Source organism: Cyprinodon tularosa, unplaced genomic scaffold (genome assembly GCF_016077235.1).
Source record: "Cyprinodon tularosa strain WSP-4 unplaced genomic scaffold, ASM1607723v1 ctg117, whole genome shotgun sequence".
NCBI lineage: Eukaryota > Metazoa > Chordata > Actinopteri > Cyprinodontiformes > Cyprinodontidae > Cyprinodon > Cyprinodon tularosa.
In genome coordinates this window covers 1,200,726-1,222,109 of record NW_024037970.1, presented here as the reverse complement: position 1 = coordinate 1,222,109, position 21,384 = coordinate 1,200,726, and the positions used below count along the sequence as shown (strand labels likewise).

Genomic DNA, 21,384 nt, shown 5'->3' with positions numbered 1-21,384 from the left:
TGCATCAAGTGAACAGCTTTAATTGCCATCCTTCTATCGACTTTAAAGTTGTGGGTTTGCAATGCAACTGCCCATCAAACTCACGTGCCATGCAACTTGCATTATACGCATGGAAAAGCTGGACTTTTCCATACTTGCACTGCCTGCTCTTCATTACTCCTCGTTTTGACGGAGGGTAAGAGACTGTGGCACGCACTGCTAAATGTAACAGTCACACCAAATGAGGTAAAAATGATGCTTGGTGGTGTTTTTCTAGAAGTGTCAGATTTGTCTGTAAATAAATGCATTTATACAAGTCACTACCCTGGATAAATATGAATTCAAGTTTGAAACAGTTTCCCTTAATTAATATTTGGTGCCAAACAAATTGAGATAAGAAAACATAACATTGTAGACAACATGTAGTTCAAACATGGCAGAGGTTGCTTTTTTTTCTTTACTCTGTATAAGGTGACTTGTAGAACCTACTTCCTGTTCTGATCTCCTACACATTCACCTTTCGCAGGTTTAATAGTAAAAACACTTATGGTAGGAGAGGAGGCCCGGTTTGCTGTGCTGAACCTTGACAAACTTCAGCCTCACAGAGGTCATTACACGACAGACATGATGCACGTGTCAATCAACCCTGGAGGTTCATCAGCAACTGACCAATCAGCTATCCCAATTTGTGTTGAGGTGAAAAGGCCCTCCCTGCACGAGCAGCTGTTTGTCTCTCACTGTCAACTTTACCAGGATTTTGGACCTGGAAATTTTGCTAAAACAAGACATGCAATAAAGGGCTAAATGTTGTTAGCATGAAATATGTAGTTCAGAGGTGGTAACCCATGAGTATTTAGGGAACAGAATTATATTTTTTAAAAATTAAAAAGCTAGAGCGTCAACGGAGCTACCGGTTGTTCATTTGTATGAAGGTAAACAATCCTTACTTTTTCGCATAATTACAGGGTTATTTCGAAGTTACTTAGTTATAAACAATTGAAAATAAACTGCATCAAATGCAATGTTCTAGCATGGCCTGGAAATCCTTATACACAATTTGACCGCACATTTAGTAAAAACATGCTTCAGTTTTTCAACCTTTTATGTAGAATGAGGGTATATTCTCTCATTCTCTGTGACATCCATTTTCCGTGATTTTTCTTTACTGCGTTGAAATAACTTTTCTGGCTTGATGTAGAAATAAAATAAGGCACATTGTTTTTGCTTCGATGTTTGCTGGTCACTAGAAAGCCTCTTTGAACGCTTCAATTATAATTTTGTTGCACCATGTCACCCTTAAAACTTTCCTAGGCTTGCTTAAACTGGGTTGCATTTCCGTGTGGGCCGACCGATCTTGCAGAGTGCGTTGCATCAATTGAGAATATAAACCTTAAAAAAAACAATTAAAAAACACAAACTTTAAAGTTGTTAAAACTATGACTCACCATTTTAAAACCAAAAAAATATGAAGATGCAAACATTTGCATTTTTCACATGCAGTACATGTCATGAAGTGATGCATTTTTGTTAGACTCAGGCCGTTTCTCAATAGGTGTACTTGTGCATTCTCGTATGCTCCTGAAACGTCCTGAAGCCTCAGCCCAAGCACAGATCCAATTCACAAGAACACAAGAGAACGTACAAATTCCCCAGATGTTGTTCTCGTTCCTCCTTCTTAACTGAGCATGCATCAGCCTGTAGCCTGTACCTGCTGCTATGAGGGAACTCCTATTAAACGTGTGCGAGAGCATGCATGAGCCCATTTCTCCTTGTGCACGCTCTGTTTAAAAGGGACTGTTCGCATAGCTGAACTTTTAGTCGTAGGGAAATCATATTTAAATGTCAAATCATTCTGGCTTAAAAACATGTATATAAATGTACTCTTTATCAGACGATATTGTCCCAAAATTTTGAAAATTTCTATTTAAAAAAAAAAATCCTGTTTTTTTTTTCCGTTACCATATGCAGGCCAGTTAGTTATACATCACCTTGTACACCTAAATTCAGCCAATCATCTATCAACAGTCATCTGTCAATCAAATTTTTTCAGTAATAGCATCTTGATTCTTATGTCGGAGCTAATATACGTAACGGCTGAAATAAGAATCATTTACTTTACCATTGAGTTACGTCCCAGGGATGGACATCTGTGTCTTCAGCAGGCGTAGAGCTAACAGAACTGGCAGCGTTACGAGGCAAGGGCTCAAACATGTACGGCTGTAAGCCTTCTGAACCAAACCAAGCTTCTGTCGCCCTGCCGTCCTCTTCCATAACACCTTCGTCCCCACTTTACTCCTCTAAATCAAAAATGTATGATAGAGGAGACTCATCCACGACCTCTGACAACCCTCCTCCTGCTGCATGTTTCCGCTGTCCAGTGTTCCTTGACAGTCTCGTTTTTAACTCACCAATTTAGTGCTACTTGATCCTAATGGAATTTCCCATTGGGAACCTACTAGCACTAAGTTGCTAACTGGTTAGCAAGATGCGTCCGATAAACCGGCATTAATCAAACTTGCTTGCCAACCTTCAGCCACAACAATCCCACCCTCTATATAATCGACCAATCACATTCACTTTATTCACTTGTGTAAAGTCATGCACCACTCGGGAGAATTTGGAAATGCAACGTTTGGAACGGCCATTTCCCTACTACTTTAAGTGTTACTATATGGCCCATTTACTAATTTAGTTCGTAAGTAAAAAAAAAATTCCAATGTTGAGAGGACCGTTGCAACCAGCGGACCTCCAAGGCTACCCACAGCCAGGGCTAATGTTAGCCCGTCTGCAGCAGCCCTCTCTGCATAGCTGTGTGTGAAGTACCGCTGGCTCTGATGGAGGTTTTTGGTTTTATTTGGGAAATATTAATTTGATTTGTGTTAATCTTACTATATTATTCCCCCGCTAAATGGAAAAAAGTAAGAATGTATTATCTGGAGATTGACAGAAGGCGAAATGCAGCTCCAGATTAGCCAAGCGTGTATGATTCTGTTCCAATTTACCCATATTTATGCTGTGTGCTCCCATTCTCCCCAAATACATACTTTCCTGTGTTTTTGTTAACATACTTGGCGAGAACACAAGTCCATACTCGTGTTCTTATGAACTGAGGAATCAGCCTCAGTGTGGTGCACCACGCCCAGATGTCATGCAAAGCATTGTGGGCAAGTATAAAGCTCCTATGTAGCAGAAAGGAACGCTGAGAGGTCCCCATGCTAAACAAACTTATCGGTTGGAAACATTCTGCTTCCTCTTCCTAGCTCCTTCCTTACTGCCACCACTATTTGCTTAGCACTTGTCTATGTGGCTGCTGACTTCCACTTTAGCTAAAGTATCCTTACAGATTTGCACTATTTGGAATCAGCTTACATGACCTGGAAAACTTTTCTCACCAGATGCTTTTACTGATGCAACCAGGATTCACACTCAGTACTCCTGCATTCAAGTTAGAGACTAAAACCACTAAACCACAAGGACTACTGTTTAAGCTGCTTTGTACTCCTCAAGTATAAATGCCTCTATTTGATGAGATCATGTGTTTATTTTGTTGCTAGGTTCTTCTCAAGGTTGAGGTAATTTATGATGCTTTCGGATTTTTTTTTATTGTCTTCCTTCCATACATTTAAAAACATGTTTAGATAAAACTTACTGAATAGCAAGCTTCTTTAGCAACAACCCTTGTGGGCTTGCAACCCAATGTGTGTTGTGATAATCTAATGGATAGCTGAGTCAACAGTCCTGACCTATCATTATGTAGGACATAACATTAAATTTCTGTTTTGAGATTTTTTATTTTTGGAATTTTTTTTAAAGAAACTACAATTAAAGTTCTGTTTTTATACAAACATAAATAAAACGTAAATATTTTCAGAAATTCTTAACCTATGGACTTTTGTGTTCATACGATATACAAACCCAAACAGTTTTGTTTTATTGTTCATCTGTGTATAAAGAAAAAACAATCTTACAATGTTGCAAAGATCCAAAACCTAAAACAAATAAAGCAGCCGTCAAAAGTATTTACAAATGTGGTTTCCAAACAGAACTTTAGATTCCACATGAGAGAAATCAACTTCTCTGAAAAAGATGAAAACAAAAAACCTTAGAATTTAAAGAGACAACTTAAATAAAAAAAAGCCAACAGGTTTAAAGCTATTCCTTTTCTGAAAGGAAAATCTAGGCTCAACTCTCTGAAAGAACAAACAAAAACAAAACAAAACTTCGAATCAGGTTGAGTTTTTTTACTTTAACTATTGAAACTGTCGCAATCAGGAAGCTTTTCCAGCCATGAACCATAGCCTTGCTGACGCAGGTATGTCCGCAGCACACCTTTGGCCTCCTGGTACGGCTTAGCCATCATCTTCAATAACAAAAATAGTACAAAGGAATACCAGAGTGAGAAGGAGGTGTAAATTAGTTTCCATGAACAACAGACATAACTTAGAAAAGACTTATAAAATGGAAAAACTTTTAGTATACCCCCTAAAGTTTAAAGTTCTGATCTGACACATGAACAAGGGGGTTAAAGCATAAAAGATTCCTGTGCACTTCTAGAAAACAAGTTGTCTTAAGCTTTAGCATCTCTATTTCATTTACTAAACTGACAAAATTCAGGTTGATAATAGTAAAAAGAAAAGAAAAACTACTTCTTCTTAGTGGCAAGGCTGTAGGGGAAACACGGAAGTGTAAATAGGTTACCTTTAATTCTCTGTAGCAGTTTGTGGTGACAAGCTCCTGTCTCTGGGCCTCTTTGGCTACCAACCTGAAGCGGTGCAGCATTGCTGCTTTGCACAGGCGGCTTGCCAGGCCAGGACCACTCTGAAATGGGGACCTACAAAAAAAATTTATTATACATTAGGTAGGTGCCGACAGGGCAAGGCAGGAGCTAGTGTCTGCATGGCAGACAGAGAATAACATGATAAACTTATTTGATAAAGCACAAATTATTGTACATTATTTTCATTTTAGCAAAGTAAATATCATTCTTACTACAAGGTTAATCATAATCTATTTTTCCTTTACCTCAAGTACTAACTCCTGTCTCAAATCTAGGGTTGTCAAAAGTTGATACTTCAAAAACGTATCAATACACTAACACTAAATCCAGATACAGTATTCATTTCATGGCATTTATAATAAAAATGAGTGTTTGCATGTTTGCTATAGTTAAGATTTCTGGATAAAACGAGCATAAAATATTGTCACATTATGATAGATTTGAGTTATTTATTCTGCATTTATTTGCTCAGTTATATAATCAGCCTATGCTCCTAAGAAAGAATGTCACTTGTCGAAATTGAAATAAAGTGAGGTTTTCCTGTTGACAAAAATGCAACAGCACCCCTTTTCTGTTTGGGATAAAGCGGGTCAGAAAATGGATGGATCTTTATATATTTGTGATTTTTTTTTTTTTATCTTTAATGGTTGATAGTATAGATAATTATCTAGGTTGAGTTTGAAATTTTGTTTTTTTTCTGACAACCCCGCTTATCTCATGCAGGGTTCCTACAGCATAAGGCAAGTTAAATTAAAGACTTTTTAAGACTTTTTAATGCCACAAGAAATACAAATTTAAGACCAAATTCACAAGAAAAACCTGTTTGCTGCAACTTAACCCGAAAGGTTTATTATAACATAAACCGCTGTATTAATGTTCAAATTTTGAAAAGCTTCCCATACAGGAAGAAAGCTAAAAACACACAAATGACAGATAGATTTTAACAATTATTTAACTGAATTCACAAACTTTGTTTTAGCAGGGAACAAAACAAATCAGTTTTAAAGCCACAACATGACCAGTGCTATGTCTTTTTTGCAGCTATTTTTCTTTGTATAATTTTCTTAGTATGATTGATTTGGTGATAAGTGGAGGCATTGCAGAGACAAGGGTGGAACCAAACCGAGAAATACCGGCTGTTTCTCTGTAACTCCATTTTGACGCTTTGTGTTTCGCATGTGACTCCACTGCCTTAATTCTAGGGGTGGGTATTGCCAAAGAAGTCACGATTCGATTTGAATCACGATTCATAGGCCACGATGCGATTCTATCACGATGCATCACGATACTTGAAATAATGCGATGCATTGCAATATTTTCTCCTCTATGTTTTGTTTTTGAATGACTCGGCGCAGTATCCCGCGGCCAGAAATGCTTGTGACACAAGGCAGCATGCGTCAACACATCCGCAGCTACATCTACTGGACTGGAAGTTGTATTACACATGTTTTTGGCTGATGTTCGCCAACCATTCATGCAATTTTATTTATTCATTTTTTTAAATTAATAATCGATACTTGGCATCAAGAATCGATGCAGTAGATCACGAAAATTAGAATCACGATGCATCATCATGACGATTATTTTGCACACCCCTACTTAATTCCCATCGTTCCGAGCTTGAATCGCTTCTTGCACAAAATACACTGTGCCTCATGTATGTCCCCTGGTTTTAGCCATGCAGAAAACTCTTGGCTGGATAGACAATTTTGGTTACATTTACACTTGCTCATATTTCTCAGACAAAAAGTTAATGGTGCATCTCAGTTATTATTGGTTCCACTTTCAGGACGGAACCAATAATGTCGAGCCGTTATTTTTTTTAAATAAAAAAAAAGGTAAATTTCAATGTTTTATTTAGATTACAAAAATAAATCATAATAAAAATAATCCTATTTATGATGTTTTAAAAATTAAGACCTACGAAAGACTATTTAAGACATTTTAATACCAATTAAGGCCTTAGTTTTATTTTGAAGAATTCAATGCCTTTTAAGACTTTTTAAGGACCTGCGGGACCCCTGTCACATTACTGTATGAAAAACAAACAAAAAAAATAACAGGTACATATGACACTTATAGCTAGTCTGAATGTGAAAGCGCAGTAACCCTAGTTCCATGACCATGTACAAGATCATAGTCTAATAATTTGATTCCAAGTCTAAAATAAACATGACAAATGATGTAATTAATGAAGGTGATTATATCTGCCCATAGGGCCATGTTAGTTTGACCGGCGTTTCCTCAAATGAAATGAACAGCTGTAAATGGTGGGAAGTACTCATTCAGTTTAGCTTTGTCTAACATTAAAAGTGATTTAAAGTTGACAAATTTAGCCATCACCAAAAACAAAACAAAAAAATTTGAAATCTGTAATGCAGTAAATCCATTAGGAGATATTGCAACTAAACTTAAACATAAAAATATCCAACTTTACTCCTGCATTATCATCGTATGCCAGCTATGAAAATTTTTTTTATGTTGATACCTCCATGTTCTTGCTGCCATTCTTCCAACGTAAAAAAAAATATGTTATCCAAAATATGTTAGGTATGCTTACCCTTCGATGGTTTTTCCCTCAAGACCATCCACAACCTCCAAAGAGCTGTCTCCTTCACTCCAGTTGATACCACTGGTCAGAAACCTGCTGCCAGTGTTAGAGGTGACCACAGAGGGCACTAGGCTAATCTGGGGTCGCATGTCGCAGTAGAACATGGGCAGCTGGGAGGTGATTCCCTCCACTCGCTCGTTCACAGATATCTCCATACCACGGATTTCAGTGCAGCCAGAGTCACCTGTAAGGTTTCACATAATCTGTTACAAATTCGTTAACATGACAGTGGAGCTGGTATATTGGCAGCTAGGTCCTTATCTGAAAAGACTTTCTGGCTTTATTTTAAAAATGCCTGGAATGTGTGAGAAAATAAAACAACTCATCTAATTCTATTGATCGCTTATGGGAACCCAATATTTGTGACTTAAATATTTTACATACGCTTCACTTTTGTAGTTGTAAATTTCGTATGTAATGAAGTTGCAAAGTTAAAAAATACATTACAAAAGTTAATCTTTCCAAATCTTCCAAAATTTATTTCATTGAATAGATTTTTAGAAGATAATTTGAAGCCTTTATTGCATCTTCATTTTATTGCAACTCCTCAGTGCTAAGCCACCTTTCCTTAAGGCCAAAACCTCATGAAGTTGCTTTGTCATCCGGGCTGAATAAAAACGCTGCGACGTCTTCTGCAAATAGAATACCTTGTCCGACTGTCTGATAAAGATAGGACCAGGGTTCTATTGTGGTAAGGCCTTTGCAGCATTTGAAAATAATGTCAGACACATGATGCATAGTAAAACACATTGGCCTCAGGCAAAATCACAAACTGAAATGGTCAATAGATTTAAGTAGCAAAAAAGTGCCTGCTGCTTAATTTTTAAAGCTTGTACATATTAAGGTCAGACAAACTACAAGAGCATCTTTGATGCTCCTGAAGTGAAGTCCAGTAAAGTGTATCCAGATGCATCTGATGCTTCTGCTGCTCCTGTGTTCAATAGCAAGAGCGGCTTTGCTATATTACCTGAGATAAGCTGGTAAAAAGAAGTTTTATTATATTTTTTTGGTGAGAAAGTCCATCTCAAAACATCATCTGTGCAGCCAGTTCATCGAGATTACAATTCTGCCTTAAAATATTATTCAGTGTCGGAGGCATGCAGAACCACGCATACAGACTGTGCGCTGTCACTGGGAATCCAGCAACAGGCCAGGCTGCCTGTTGGGGGTTTTCCCCCACAGTTTGTGGTGGCTGCAAGGAGATATTGGCGTTTTTCAGGTATATGGTGCAAACTGCAGGCACTAGAATTATAAAAGCAAACATATTTTGCCAGCAGGTTGACATTTTAAGTTGATTTAGGTGAAAAGCCGTTTCAGTGGAGTGATCATAGCGCTCTGCATCAGCAGCGCTGTTTCCATCTCCCTGCCAGCTCCCAGATCAGCTTCTCTGATTGGTCGATGTGGTGCATCCAGCAGCAAAAGCTAAAATGTTCAAACTCCAGAAGCTGCTGCTGGTGAAACGCTTCATGTGCCTCAGATGCTTATGAGGTGCTGCTTAATTGTTTATTTATAAAAGTGTCATTGAGCTTTACTAAAATTACAACTATAATAGCATTACAGACTTGCTCATGGACCTGGTACTCTCCTTTTAAATTCGTCATACCATTCCAAGCCATTATAATCTGGGGCTGTACCCTGGTACATTTTTATAGAATAGGTGAACTTACTTTTGGAGTTTCCCTTAGTTAAACACTGGACAAATGTGATTGTTTGCCATGTAGTTATAATGGGTGGGGAGTATAAGCATCCCTCAAACATGGAAACTATGATATTTTCACACCTTTTTATCATGGTTTTAAGACTGGGGAATTTGCTGGTGCTCAAGAGCACCCACCTTCAAAGCAAGGTGAAGGTATTGACAGCGTAAGATAAGAAACTATTTTTAGGTAAACTTTTCCCCTCTTCAAAAAAAGAATTTCAGTTTCATATCCAACTCTGGGTTAACACAATTTTACTGTGCGTTTAAACGGAGCTATGTTTAAACCTTGGCTTGAATGTCGTTAGGCAGATCTAAATTTATTCACCTCCTGCTGAGGAGGTACTGTAGTCATTTAATGCAGGTGTGCAGGAGGAGAAACACATCTAAAACAAACCGGCCTGTGGGTCATGAGGAGCAGGGTTTGAAACCATTGGTATATACGTATCAAATCATTTATTTTGGTGGATGAAAAAAATGTATCCTAATAAAATAAGTTAGCTGAACTGAAGTCTAATATCCACCTAGAGTAAAGGACATTTTCAGGAAATCTACCCAAACTATTATGATCTAACAGTAATACTCTATACCAGGACTAGCAAACTGATGCCATCCAGAGGCGGTGTTCTTGATGTTTAAGATGTTTTCTAGTTAAACACAGCTGATTCCAATGAATGCTTCATGGTGAAAGTAGACAACATGTATACACAACTGTATATTGTATTTTCATCTCTTTTTATTTTATTTTTTTGTATTATTTGTAAAGTGACCTTGAGTGTCAAGAAAGGTGCTGTTAAATAAAATGTATTATTATTATTATTATTAACATAGTCTTTGGAACAAAGAAAACTGCTGGAAATTAGGACAATTATAACAACCCACCAAATCCTTCTGATAATGTTGATCACTATAGAGTATTTAGATGCTGCTAAGACAAATATATGACACACCTAAGTTCTTGATCATTTATGTGAAAAAATGCTGTAAAAGCAGTACAAACCGGTTGCTCCAGTCAAAGATGCGGGATTCGACTTACCTGCAAGTATGCTTTGAACATAGACCGGCTCAATGAAGTGGCTCAGTAAGGCCCCTTGGTATCCAAGGACTTGCCACTGTGTAATCTTGTCAGTGCTGGACATGCTGACCATCTCGCTAGCAGAGTTAAGTGCAGAGGAAAAAACTGACAACACCTTTGAAGGAAAAATTGATATGGACTGTTATTTAAATAAAATACGATATGAAATAAGCTGAAGAGCGACATAAAATTGTATTCCGACAAATAATTGAAAGTCGTTGTAAAATACCTTGCCCCCCACTGACAGGTGAAGGCTAATCTCACTGTTGACTTGCCAGGGTGTAACGGAATAGGGGTTCAGACGACTAGGAATAAGGCAGAGGATAAAATCAGGACTTTGGTGTATAATCAAATCAAAATAATTGTAACTAGAAATTTTAAACTTTGTAATAAAAAGCCAAGTAAATAAGACAGAACTAGTTTTAAAATTAAATAACATTAAATATTTTCCCAACAAATGAATATTAAGTAATCACTACCAAACATTTATTCAAACTTTTGTAAATCTTATGAAAATAAATTTGCATATAATTCATTAATTACTTCATGTAGTAGTTAATAAAAGTTAATTGTTTTAATTTTGGGTTCAATTGCCCATAGATGGTAATACCCACAGTGAAAATCCATGTCCGGACGCTCCAACATACATGGACAAAATGTTTGGTATCCTTCATTCAAACAAAGAAAAACTTCCAACGTTCACAGAAATAACTTGAATCTTATAAAAGTAATAATGAATGATCATTCGATTAAAATTAAGAGTCAAATAAAACTATTTTAAGAGGACCTTTCATTTAGTCATTAATGATCCTTTTTTTTAGCAAATCAGCAGAACTTACATTTGAATGCCCATGTTTCCACTAGTTCGTCGTTACACCCACTGCCAAATACTATTGAGCCTGCACAGACTCACTATATAGTTATAAAGTTAAATTATTATTGATATTTAAGGGATGAACAGTCCACTTTCCCTACGCACTAGGGATGGGACTTAATATTGCACGAGAACGTGCAAATTGAGGGTTATCCCTTAGGGCTGGTGTTCAGGAGCTGGTTTGGGATTCAGCCATGGTGTGTACCACACTCAACATGAAGCAGAGGAAGTGAAGTGAATGTTTCTTCTTTATTAAGTCAAGTAACTGTAGGTGGGCGGAGTAGCCAGAAATGTAACTCAGATTATTTAGGAGTAAAATAATCAAAAATAAACCACATAGTTCAGCAAAACTACTTCTAAACATTTTTTTGTATTTTCTCCAAAACCTACTCTAATATTTGTAACTGGCTATACAAACTGGTTTACCACTAACCAGTGTTACAACATACACCTCTAGGTGGCTTATTTATTTTTAGGTGCCATGGATTCCCTGGTTATAGATGTGACAAACAAACACTGACCTATGCTAATGGCTATTTGAAGAAGCAGTAATAAACATACCTAAAGAACAAATACTTACAGCTGGTTAGGGATCTGAGCTGCACCCTTTGGAAGTTGGTTAACATATAGATGCAGGGTGAGTTCACTTTTTAGGCAGAGGAGGTTGCTGTTGACGTTCTGTGTGAAAACAGACTTCTCAGACAGACTGGGATTTTTGCTGAAATACATCAGCAGGTGCCGGTAGAGATACCTTATAATACAGAGAAGATAGAATGTGATGTAGATAAGATATACTGTAGTGTCTTGCATGGTAAGGTGCACAACAGTGTCGTCTTAGACCCAGGATACCAAAAAGTTGGGATATTAAAGTCTCTAGGTCAGATCTGACTTTCTAAAGTGCAGATTAATGTTGTGATTTATCAAGGAAAGTAGAAATTCAGCAGAAACGTTTTTTGCAGTAGATTAGTGGCCTAACAAGCCAGCATAATTTGAATTAATTTCAAAATAAGCAGAGTTGTTTCCATTTCTACCCGTTTCACATCTTTGCTGCTGACCTCTGAGATAAATTGAGCCTCATTTTCCAGGCTATGATGAAACGCAATGGGGAAAAAAGACAATTTTCTTTGCATTTCCTTTTGTTGTTATATATCACATGTTCAGAATGTTAACTCAAAATAGGACATTATTTGCATGCGTTTTTGGGAGATAAACCAATTCGACATTAGCGTCAAAAGGATAAAGATAAAACAAAAAAGATTATGACTCCTACATTGTGCTCAACTTCCACAGCACAGGAGCAGGAGCAGGTAGAGAGAATGGGCTTGAAGTGCTGCAGAGACTTTCATAGAGTACGTTATAAACCAATAATTGACTTACTATTAATTGCAGATATAGTTTAGTAGATTTAAATGTATTTAATCAATTTAATTGATAATATGTGCTCAGTAGTGTCAAAAGTGCACACGTTTGTTACTTAAGTTGAAGTATAGATACTGCAGTTTAAAAACACACTGGTAAAAGTAAAGTATCAACTTGACCTCTTTACTCAAGTAAAAGTGAAAAAGTATGTGCTTCATAAACTACTTAAAGTATAAAGTAACCTTTAAAAAAAACAGCCAGATGCCACTATATAAATTAAAAGCAAAATTTTTCGACTACTTCGAAAAATTCTTTGAGATAGGGCCAAGGATGAGGGAGGTCTTGTTGGTCTCCATCTCCCAATACGCTCTCGCCTGTGTCCGACCTTTCAACATCTTTCTCTGAATCCTACATTGTAGCATGGCATAGACAATTCATGTTTGCAGTTTGAAGAACACCTGCTTGCTTCTGATGATTTCCTTTAGCTAACCAATGAGTGTTCGTGCCATCCACATCTAGTTTTCACTAGATGTGAAAAAAACAAAGGCAACCAACAAAGTGATTAACAAAGTGAGAAGTCAGTAAATGTATAAGACCAATCAAGTTATGGTCATACACATTCAAGTTAAATATTTTTAATCTACAGAAACAGTAGTTGACAGTAGTCGCTCATGTTAACCCACAGCAACATGTTAACCTGAATCAACTCTAACTTTTAGATCAAGAAATATTTTCAATAAATACCTCATAAGAGACCTCCTTGCTGTCACAACACCATGTGAATCGTGAACAATGCGTCCATTGGCAGACACACACTCTTTGGCATTGTAGTTTCCAGTCCCAAGAGCGACCACCTCATATCCAGTGGCTAGAACAGGATTAAGTTAAACATTTTTATAAGTTAAACACTCTTTAATCCCCTAAGAAATAATTTTAATTTCATCACAACAAGTAACCATGACCCTCATATAACACGGAAAAATCCTTCGTCATCTTTGTAGTCGACAGGCTGCAGCCATGTCCCAGACTCGTTGTTTTCCAGCCACTTTTGTTGAAATTTGCATTTTCTCCATTCTCTAGCTTTTTCTCCGCCTCGAGCCTCTATTCCGAACATACGGCTTTAGGATCAATTAGAAGTAGTTCTGCGCCAATATATCGCAAAATAATATTTGATGAAATTGTGTTTATAAACATATGTGAGAAACAAAAAATAAAGCATTTTAAATGCCACAGTAATCACATTAAATACATTTTAATGCTAATTAAGGCCTTCATTTAAACAATAATTTAATGACTTTTAATGATTTTTAATGACCCGCGGAAACCTTGGCTTTAGTCCTCGACGCGGCCAAACCAGGTTCGAATCTGACCTGTGATCCTTTGCCACATTTCTCTCCCCCTCTACTTCTCTTATACCCACTTTCCTGTCAGCCTACTGTTGGAAAAACGAGCCACTAGTGGTGCAAAAAAAAAAACAAAAACACAAAAAGCCAACAAAGTGTAGGACCAACAATAGTGGGGGCTGATTCCTCTCCAAAATATTCTGGGAATCTGTGAGAGTGAGTGGCATTTCTAACTATTTGATATCCTTGGATTAAAAACATATAGCCAAATCATCCATCCATCTTCCGCTTATTCCATCAGGGTTGCAGTGGGGCTGGAGCCCATCCCCAGCAATGTTTGGACAAGAGGCATGGTACACCCTGAACAGGCAACACAGACAACCATGCTCACACACACTCACTCACTCAACCCTAAAGGCCAATTGAGACATCCCAATTAATCCAACAGTCATGTTTTTGGACTTTGGGAGGAAGCCGGAGTACCTGGAGAGAACCCACCCATACTCAGGGAGAAAATGCAAACTCCATGCAGGAAGATCCTGGGTCGGGAACTGAACCAAGAACCTAGCGTAACAGCGCTACACACTGCCCCACAGTACAGCCCCTAGCCATCTCATCACATTATTCTCTAGACACAAAACCAATCATCAATTTATTTAGAACACCTACTACATCCCACAAAAACTTGGAAATTATCTAAATTCTCTTTCTGTATCCTCAGGACCCCTTTTCTTAAACGTGGGCCCTATTGGCAACAAAGAATTTCTGCCTCACTTAATGAATGTAACTCAAAGGCTGGATTTTTTAAAGGTTTCAAATAAATGTTAGATGGCTTTATGTTAAGGACTAATAATTGAGACCAGCATTGCACATGCTCCTGCTTTAAAGGAATAGTACACCCAAAACATGATTAGCCTTCATTTTCTACTCAACCCCATGCTGAACAATACTCTGGAGTACTTTTTTGATATCTCAAATGCATCTGGAGATCTGGGAGGCTTCTTGCTCGAAACGAAGTCATTTAGAATGTTTTTAGAGCATAAACAGTAGTGTATAGGATTTGCTGAAAGCGCGCGCCTGCGCGTTCACGATGCTACGGAAGCCGGCAGACCAAAGTGCGCATTCAGCGTCTGCTCTGCAGATAATGCAAGCGTAGAAGAAGAAATGTGCTGTTTACCTGTGCAAAGAAAGAAACAACGAAAGAAAAATGTCTGAGTACTTCAGTGTTGAGGAAGAGCATGAGTTCTTTGCCGAGCTGAATGCGCTGGTTTGGTCTGCCGGCTTCCGTAGCGTCGTGAACAGGCAGGCGCGCGCTTTCAGGAAATCCTATACACTGCTGTTTATGCTCTAGAAACATTCTAAATGACTTCGTTTCGAGTAGATTCTGGATGCTACCCACTCAGGACACTTGGAATACATTGGACGAGTAGTATGGAGGAATATTGACACATTTTTTGTGGACTTTTATGGACCTTTCTGTCTCGGGCACCATAGACCTCCATTATTTGAATGTCAGCAGACAGCAAGAAGCCTCCCAGATCTCCAGATGCATTTGAGATATCAAAAAAGTACTCCAGAGTGTTGTTCAGCATGGGGGTGAGTAGAAAATGAAGGCTAATCATGCTTTGGGTGTACTATTCCTTTAATCTGAGGTAACTCAAGGCTCTAAACTGAGAAAGGGACAACAAAAAAAAAAAAAGTAACTCGATGTAAAATAGGATATTATCAAAATGGTCCTAAAGCAAATATGTTTTAGAGTCTATATGCTCCACTAACGTCTTATCAATATTTCTAAAATTACAGTAGTTCACATTTCCCTGAAAGGTAATGAACAACCTTTTAAAGTAGAGGATATGCATGTGCTTCACTGAAGTTTTGTGATTATGTAATAGTTCGTTCACCAATTATGTGGTATGATTGCATAATATACTTAACTCCTCTGAGTCATGTCAAGGTTTACTAAACCTACAATATTTCTCAAGCAATGTATTTATTTCCACTACAGTCATGTGTAAACATTAAAAACTATTTCTTTCCTTGATTCTAACAATATGGGATTTAAAAAGATGGATTTCGCTAAGAGGATAGTGATTTTCATGTTTGACTAGTGAAGAACGACCTAATTTGGACCATGACTATCAGGCTGCATATTCAGTGCCATGACATGCAGTTTCTAAAAGTAGAATAGGAGGAAGATCTTTTAGTTTTCATGCTCCTCCCCCGTGGAGTCATTTCCCAGTATTAGTCAGAGAGCAAGAAACCATGTCTGGGTGTCTAGACTAGATTTAAAAAAATTTCTTTTTTGAAGCAGTTTAAACAGTTGCTCTTTGAGAAGAATGTAAATTGATAAATTTCACTTTTTGAGATTTAATAAAGGTTTTATTTGTTCTCATCTTAATCTGCTTATTCTAACATCTTTAACTACTGCTTAGCAGGCTGCTAGGATTCATTCTGCTGTCCTCCTTATGTCCCCCCCTACTCCTGCCCTTCCTCCTCAGCTGTTTATCAGCCTGTCCGCCTGCTCTGCTAACTCAGTAGGTCTGCTTCACTGTCTGATGCTGATGGTCCTGCTTTCAGTGCCAAACTTGTTGCTCTGAACATATCTGTAATTATGCCACATTTTGCTGGTAGAGACGCTCAGGCTCTCTCCCTCCTCCATGGTTTTTATGAATGACATGTCTCTGCAGTCAGCCAAAGTTAACCAACTTTGCGCATCAGTGTGGGAAGGGATGGAGGAGCCTGAGCCGAGGAGGATTCTATTCAATTCAGTTCATTTATATAGCGCACATGTCATCTGAAGGCCCTTTATGAGACTATTTAACCAATTCAATCAACCAATTCTGATATAGATATTAACAATATGAAAGAATCCTCAAAACATTACCAATAGATGCCTGGAAACAATTATGAAAATAATTTTTCCACATCTATGAAACTCCTAAAACATTTTAGAAATAATGAAAAAACATCAGATTTAACCATTTTTATGTGGAGGTCATCTTAGGAAATGCACATTTAACCAGGGGATTTCTCCCCCCTTATATTCCTCAGTCCACGGCTTCTTGCTTTTTTCCAGATTTTCTGTCAAGCCTCCATCATTTTTTTAATAATCAACTTCCATATCTTTAAGGGGACAAAGACACCTAAGCCTGAAAGACAGTTTAACAGTGTCTAGGATAAATTTGCAAAACTAAGTAGTGTTAAAGATAGGTTCCGTGTATCCACCCTGATGCTCCATCTCTCCGGTTCTTTTCCATGAAAAGAGATCACTCGGGACAAACTCTTTAAATAACACTGCATAACTTATATTTATTAAATAACCAGGAGGCATGACAACAGATTCTGATAGAAATTGTAATCTTATTCAGATCAGAGAAAGTGCTTTGAATGTACAGAAGGCAGCTGCACACCTCCGGGCTCACCTCTCAGGAAGTGGCCCAGATTAACAGTTAGAAAGGCATTTTATACATCTACATTCTGCCTCATCATCTTATTTTACATCATACACGTTAGCAGATGATGACATCCATGGCTCCAGCCTTATCAAAATATTACACTTCGTTCTTAGCTGAAGAACACTGCTCTCATTCAATTTCCAAGTCTTTGCCACGTACAAAATGAAGATTATAACTGTATTTCCAGTCTTAATTAGATTAAAACATCAGTTCTGACACGCAGCAGGCAGCCAGTACCAAGGTGTCATAAACTCACATCTTCAATGATAATTATCCTAACACTAGCTTTAAAAATACAAACTAGCCTTCAGTTGCTTTTTTCTTATTTTGAATGTAAAATTTCTTATTCCATTGGCAAAGTGTCTCATTTACCTGATCAAATCAAGAAAAATGCACTTTAAGACAAACTGACTTTATTTGAAGCTTTTGCAGTGAACCCAGGGTTAACTGCAAAAGACTGAGTGTAACAGCCACAGAAACTGTGTTTTTAAACAGTTACCTCATTATTAGCACATAAACATGAGAAAGGCAATGTGAAAATGTGAACCCAACACTGTTAAAACCGTCATCCGCTCAATGAAGCAGGTGAAAATCTTGTTGCCAATTCTGCAAAATTTTCGCTACATTCAGCAACTTTTTTTTTCTTCCCAAAACTGACTATTGATAAATCTAGCAACCATTTCCTGTCCCGTTGGGAGATGTGACAACGTGAAAGCAGTTGAGTTTAGTGTCTTCAGTGAGGAGTGAGCGAGCCCCTCCCTCCTCCCAAACACTAAGGCAGCAGCAGCCTGTTTCTACAGTTAAAGAGCAACTCTGCTGTTGCCCCACTGAACATGGGCTAGCCATGCGCAAAGCTTCCACTAATCCCCTAAATTAAAAAGGTGGATGTATATATATTTTGTCTCATACTCTATGTCTCTCTGTTAACTGCTCTTTAAATTGAATTTGAAAACAAAAAATTGATTTAGTTTCAAATAAGATTAAAATAACCTTCTGGAATACTGGATTTTTTTTAGATAATGTTTATTTTGATTTTTAAATGTCCTTAGAGAATTTTCTATCACTTTCTATATTGCAAATGTTGGATTACCTATATTATATGTATTACAAATTGCATTTAGCTCCCCCTCACAGCTGCAGTCACAGGCTCTGTGTCTGTGGTGTAAGTTTTCATTCACATGGCCTAGAATTATGACAGTGAACTAATGTATATAATAAAATACTAATATAAAATACAGGAAATGCATTTCAACATCATATCACTGTTATTAAACAAAATGAGATTGGGACTGATATTGATATTTATTGTCCAGCACTACCTGTGGCTAATAGACTTTCAATTGGAATAACACCAGTGTGTGGAAATTTTTAAACAGCAAAAACCAACAAGCAATGTTTGCAATGCCGTTAGCAGAAACAGCATTGTAACCTACAAAATATGTGTAAAAACCAATAATTCCATTACAAGGTAAACTTCATAAAAAAGCTACACGGACTGTGAATGTGTTCACACAATGCACTTTTTTTTTTTAAACAAGCATTTATAGGAATAACATGAACCAGCCGTTTGTTATTTATTTATTTATTAAGAGGTATTCTTAGAGAATAATAATCAAAATAAATTTTACTTATGCACTATAAATCTGATTTACATATCTAATGCAGAATTTTTTTTACTATTATTATTAGATTAGATGGAGTTCAATCAGAAGTCATTGAACTCTTTTCAACAGCAGCGCAGCTAACACATAATAGGCATTTATTTGTTTTAAATAAATACAGACAATTTCAATATTTGCTGTCAATATGTGATTTTTACTTTTAACACAATTTAGCATATCTCCGTCTTCCTATTCTGACTTTATACCAAACGAAAAACAGATTTACATCAAGTTGACTGAATTTTAGGTCACGAAGATCTTGCAGCTCTCAGTGCAGCAGCTTTGTAGACACTGCAGGCAACAGTCTTGATTTGAGGTGTTTTCGTGTGAAATATTTCCACACTGGCATGTGTTGCATGTAGCCAGATGACTGATTGCATTTTGAAAACATTTTGACACTTCTCTGCATTTCCGTCAAGCATGACATCCCTGACAGCACGCAGCACTATGCATTGGGCCCTTAATCACCTTAAGTATTAGGCAAACTGCATTTTGCTTTTCTAAATAACAGTATTTGATTTTTTCGTGTATTATTGTTTTGCATGTCCTTGAAGTCATTAGATTCAACAATAATTCAGTGAAGCACAGTTGAATCTAGTAACTAATGATTGGTTGGTAACATTTTTGTACATTGGCATAACAGAGCATACTTACGAGTTCTGAGAACGAATGCTGCTGCTGTGTCTCCGCAACCAGAGAACTGGGTGTGGTTGTTCATCAGTTTACAGAGTTGATCCTTCACGGCCTGTGAAATCTGAAGGTGGGCTGGACTCTTTCTTTCTGAAAAACAAAATAAAATCAATAAGCTCTACGGATCTGATCTGGGCAAAACAGGATAAAGGATTTTTATTTATTTTTTTTATATACGAAGCTTATTTGTCAAAGCAAAGCGAACTAGAATTGGAACGGATGATGTTTAGCAGATGATTTCAGACATATCTTAAGGGGATAACTAAATCTACTTTAACTACTAATGTGAGCATCTCAGTTTGACTTGATTTAGTTTAAAAAAACTGAGAAAATTTATTCCAGAATAATATCAGTCTTTTTTGAGTCGTGTCTTTTCCATAAATAAGAAACGTACTTGTGTGTCTAACAATATGATATTCAAGTGTTAAAATTTTCTAATTGACTTTTTAAGGAGAGTGTATCTATGCTCTAAGCAGATTACTCAGTAAGGGTCACTGTATCATAATAGCCATGAAATAAGCCTCTCTCATGACAGACATGATATACTTAGATATACTATAGAGGAGGAGAAGTACGGGTACAGCAGCATGGTTTGTAAGCTTTCCATGAGATAATTTATCCCTGCACATGATCTATAGGAGAATGGGTTCCCACATGTTCAAAATTAGTCCAGAGTAAAAATGTATTCTAAATATCTGCAAAACAAACCAATGTTAGCTAAAGCAAATTAACTCCATAGCACTGAAAACCCTCTAATGTTAGTAGATCGCAAACAGCAAATATAACTTTTCCTTTGAGACGTGGTCACACCAATACCACCAGTGTCATTGGTAGGATAACAGAATTAGTAATACATCTGTATTAGTAATATACTGAAACAGAAGGATGTTGGTTCAATCCATCCAATTATGGAAAAAACAGAAAAGGGAAGTTACCGTAAAAGGCTTTACAAGGATGGCTGCCAGAGGTGCATGGCTCCGTCTTCACTGGCAATGGTAGAACAGCATTTACAAACAAGAGATTAGAAATTCCCTGATATTCTTCATCCCATGTGCATCATATTAAACCACCAGTGACACACATTTTAATTTTATCTTCTCTAACTTTAACAGAGGTAATTTAACACTAAGTGTTGGAAAAACAAGTTCATACAACGTTAACCTACAAACAAAAAAGCTTTTTATCCCCTGAGTACTTGACATATTTGGACCCTTTTGCAAAATATGTGGATACCACTGGTTAAAGGTATTTTATCATCTCTTAAAAAAAACAATGAAAAATCTTAATGCATTTCACATCCATTTAAAGAGAAAATCTTCATGTTTGAAAATTTGCTGCCTTATGTTTTGCTTTTTTTTTTCCTTCAGCAGTGATTTAAAAGAAAAAGGGGGAAAAAATTATTTTCCTTTATGAAATATCTAATGCAGCACATGACAACAAATCCCAACCAACCTTTCTATTTTGTTTTTTTTATTAACAGTAGAAGAAAGTTTAAAAATCATAATTTTAACCCAAAACAACTTGATTTAGTCAAATTACTTTCATAATGTTATAACTACTGACATCATCAAGTATCAAACAAAAACAGATTGATGTTCTCAAAATACAAAACCTGAGGCTTGAGGAAGATCAGATCTGAAACAGTCCAATGTTGGCAAAAAGTCTTCCAAAGCCAGCTTTGCTGCATGCTGACGAGCTTCCTTTTTAGTCACGCCAAAGCCAGTCCTCTGCTGTGCACCATCTATCACCACAGCAAAGGCAAAATAAAATCCTGCCACATTCCCTATGAAAAAAGAAACACAAACAAGAAACGAGATCATAAAAATCTTATCACTTATACAGTGTTCTATACAGTCTATTATTT

The 21,384-nt window shown here is 37.1% G+C and overlaps 1 protein-coding gene across 1 annotated transcript in view; it reads right to left on the bottom strand.

The window, feature by feature from the left end:
- Positions 1 to 3,887: 3,887 nt before the first annotated feature.
- adad1 (adenosine deaminase domain containing 1 (testis-specific)) overlaps positions 3,888 to 21,384 on the bottom strand; it is a 34,618-nt gene continuing 17,121 nt past the window's right edge. Inside the window, exons 4-13 of the mRNA XM_038308246.1 lie at positions 21,133 to 21,303; positions 20,456 to 20,527; positions 19,485 to 19,610; positions 13,116 to 13,239; positions 11,593 to 11,763; positions 10,368 to 10,443; positions 10,100 to 10,253; positions 7,317 to 7,551; positions 4,678 to 4,810; positions 3,888 to 4,339 (exon numbers count right to left, since the gene is read on the bottom strand). Of these exons, the coding sequence (XP_038164174.1) occupies positions 4,226 to 4,339; positions 4,678 to 4,810; positions 7,317 to 7,551; positions 10,100 to 10,253; positions 10,368 to 10,443; positions 11,593 to 11,763; positions 13,116 to 13,239; positions 19,485 to 19,610; positions 20,456 to 20,527; positions 21,133 to 21,303 (1,376 nt within the window). The 3' untranslated portion in view covers positions 3,888 to 4,225. The remainder of the gene's footprint in view (positions 4,340 to 4,677; positions 4,811 to 7,316; positions 7,552 to 10,099; positions 10,254 to 10,367; positions 10,444 to 11,592; positions 11,764 to 13,115; positions 13,240 to 19,484; positions 19,611 to 20,455; positions 20,528 to 21,132; positions 21,304 to 21,384) is intronic.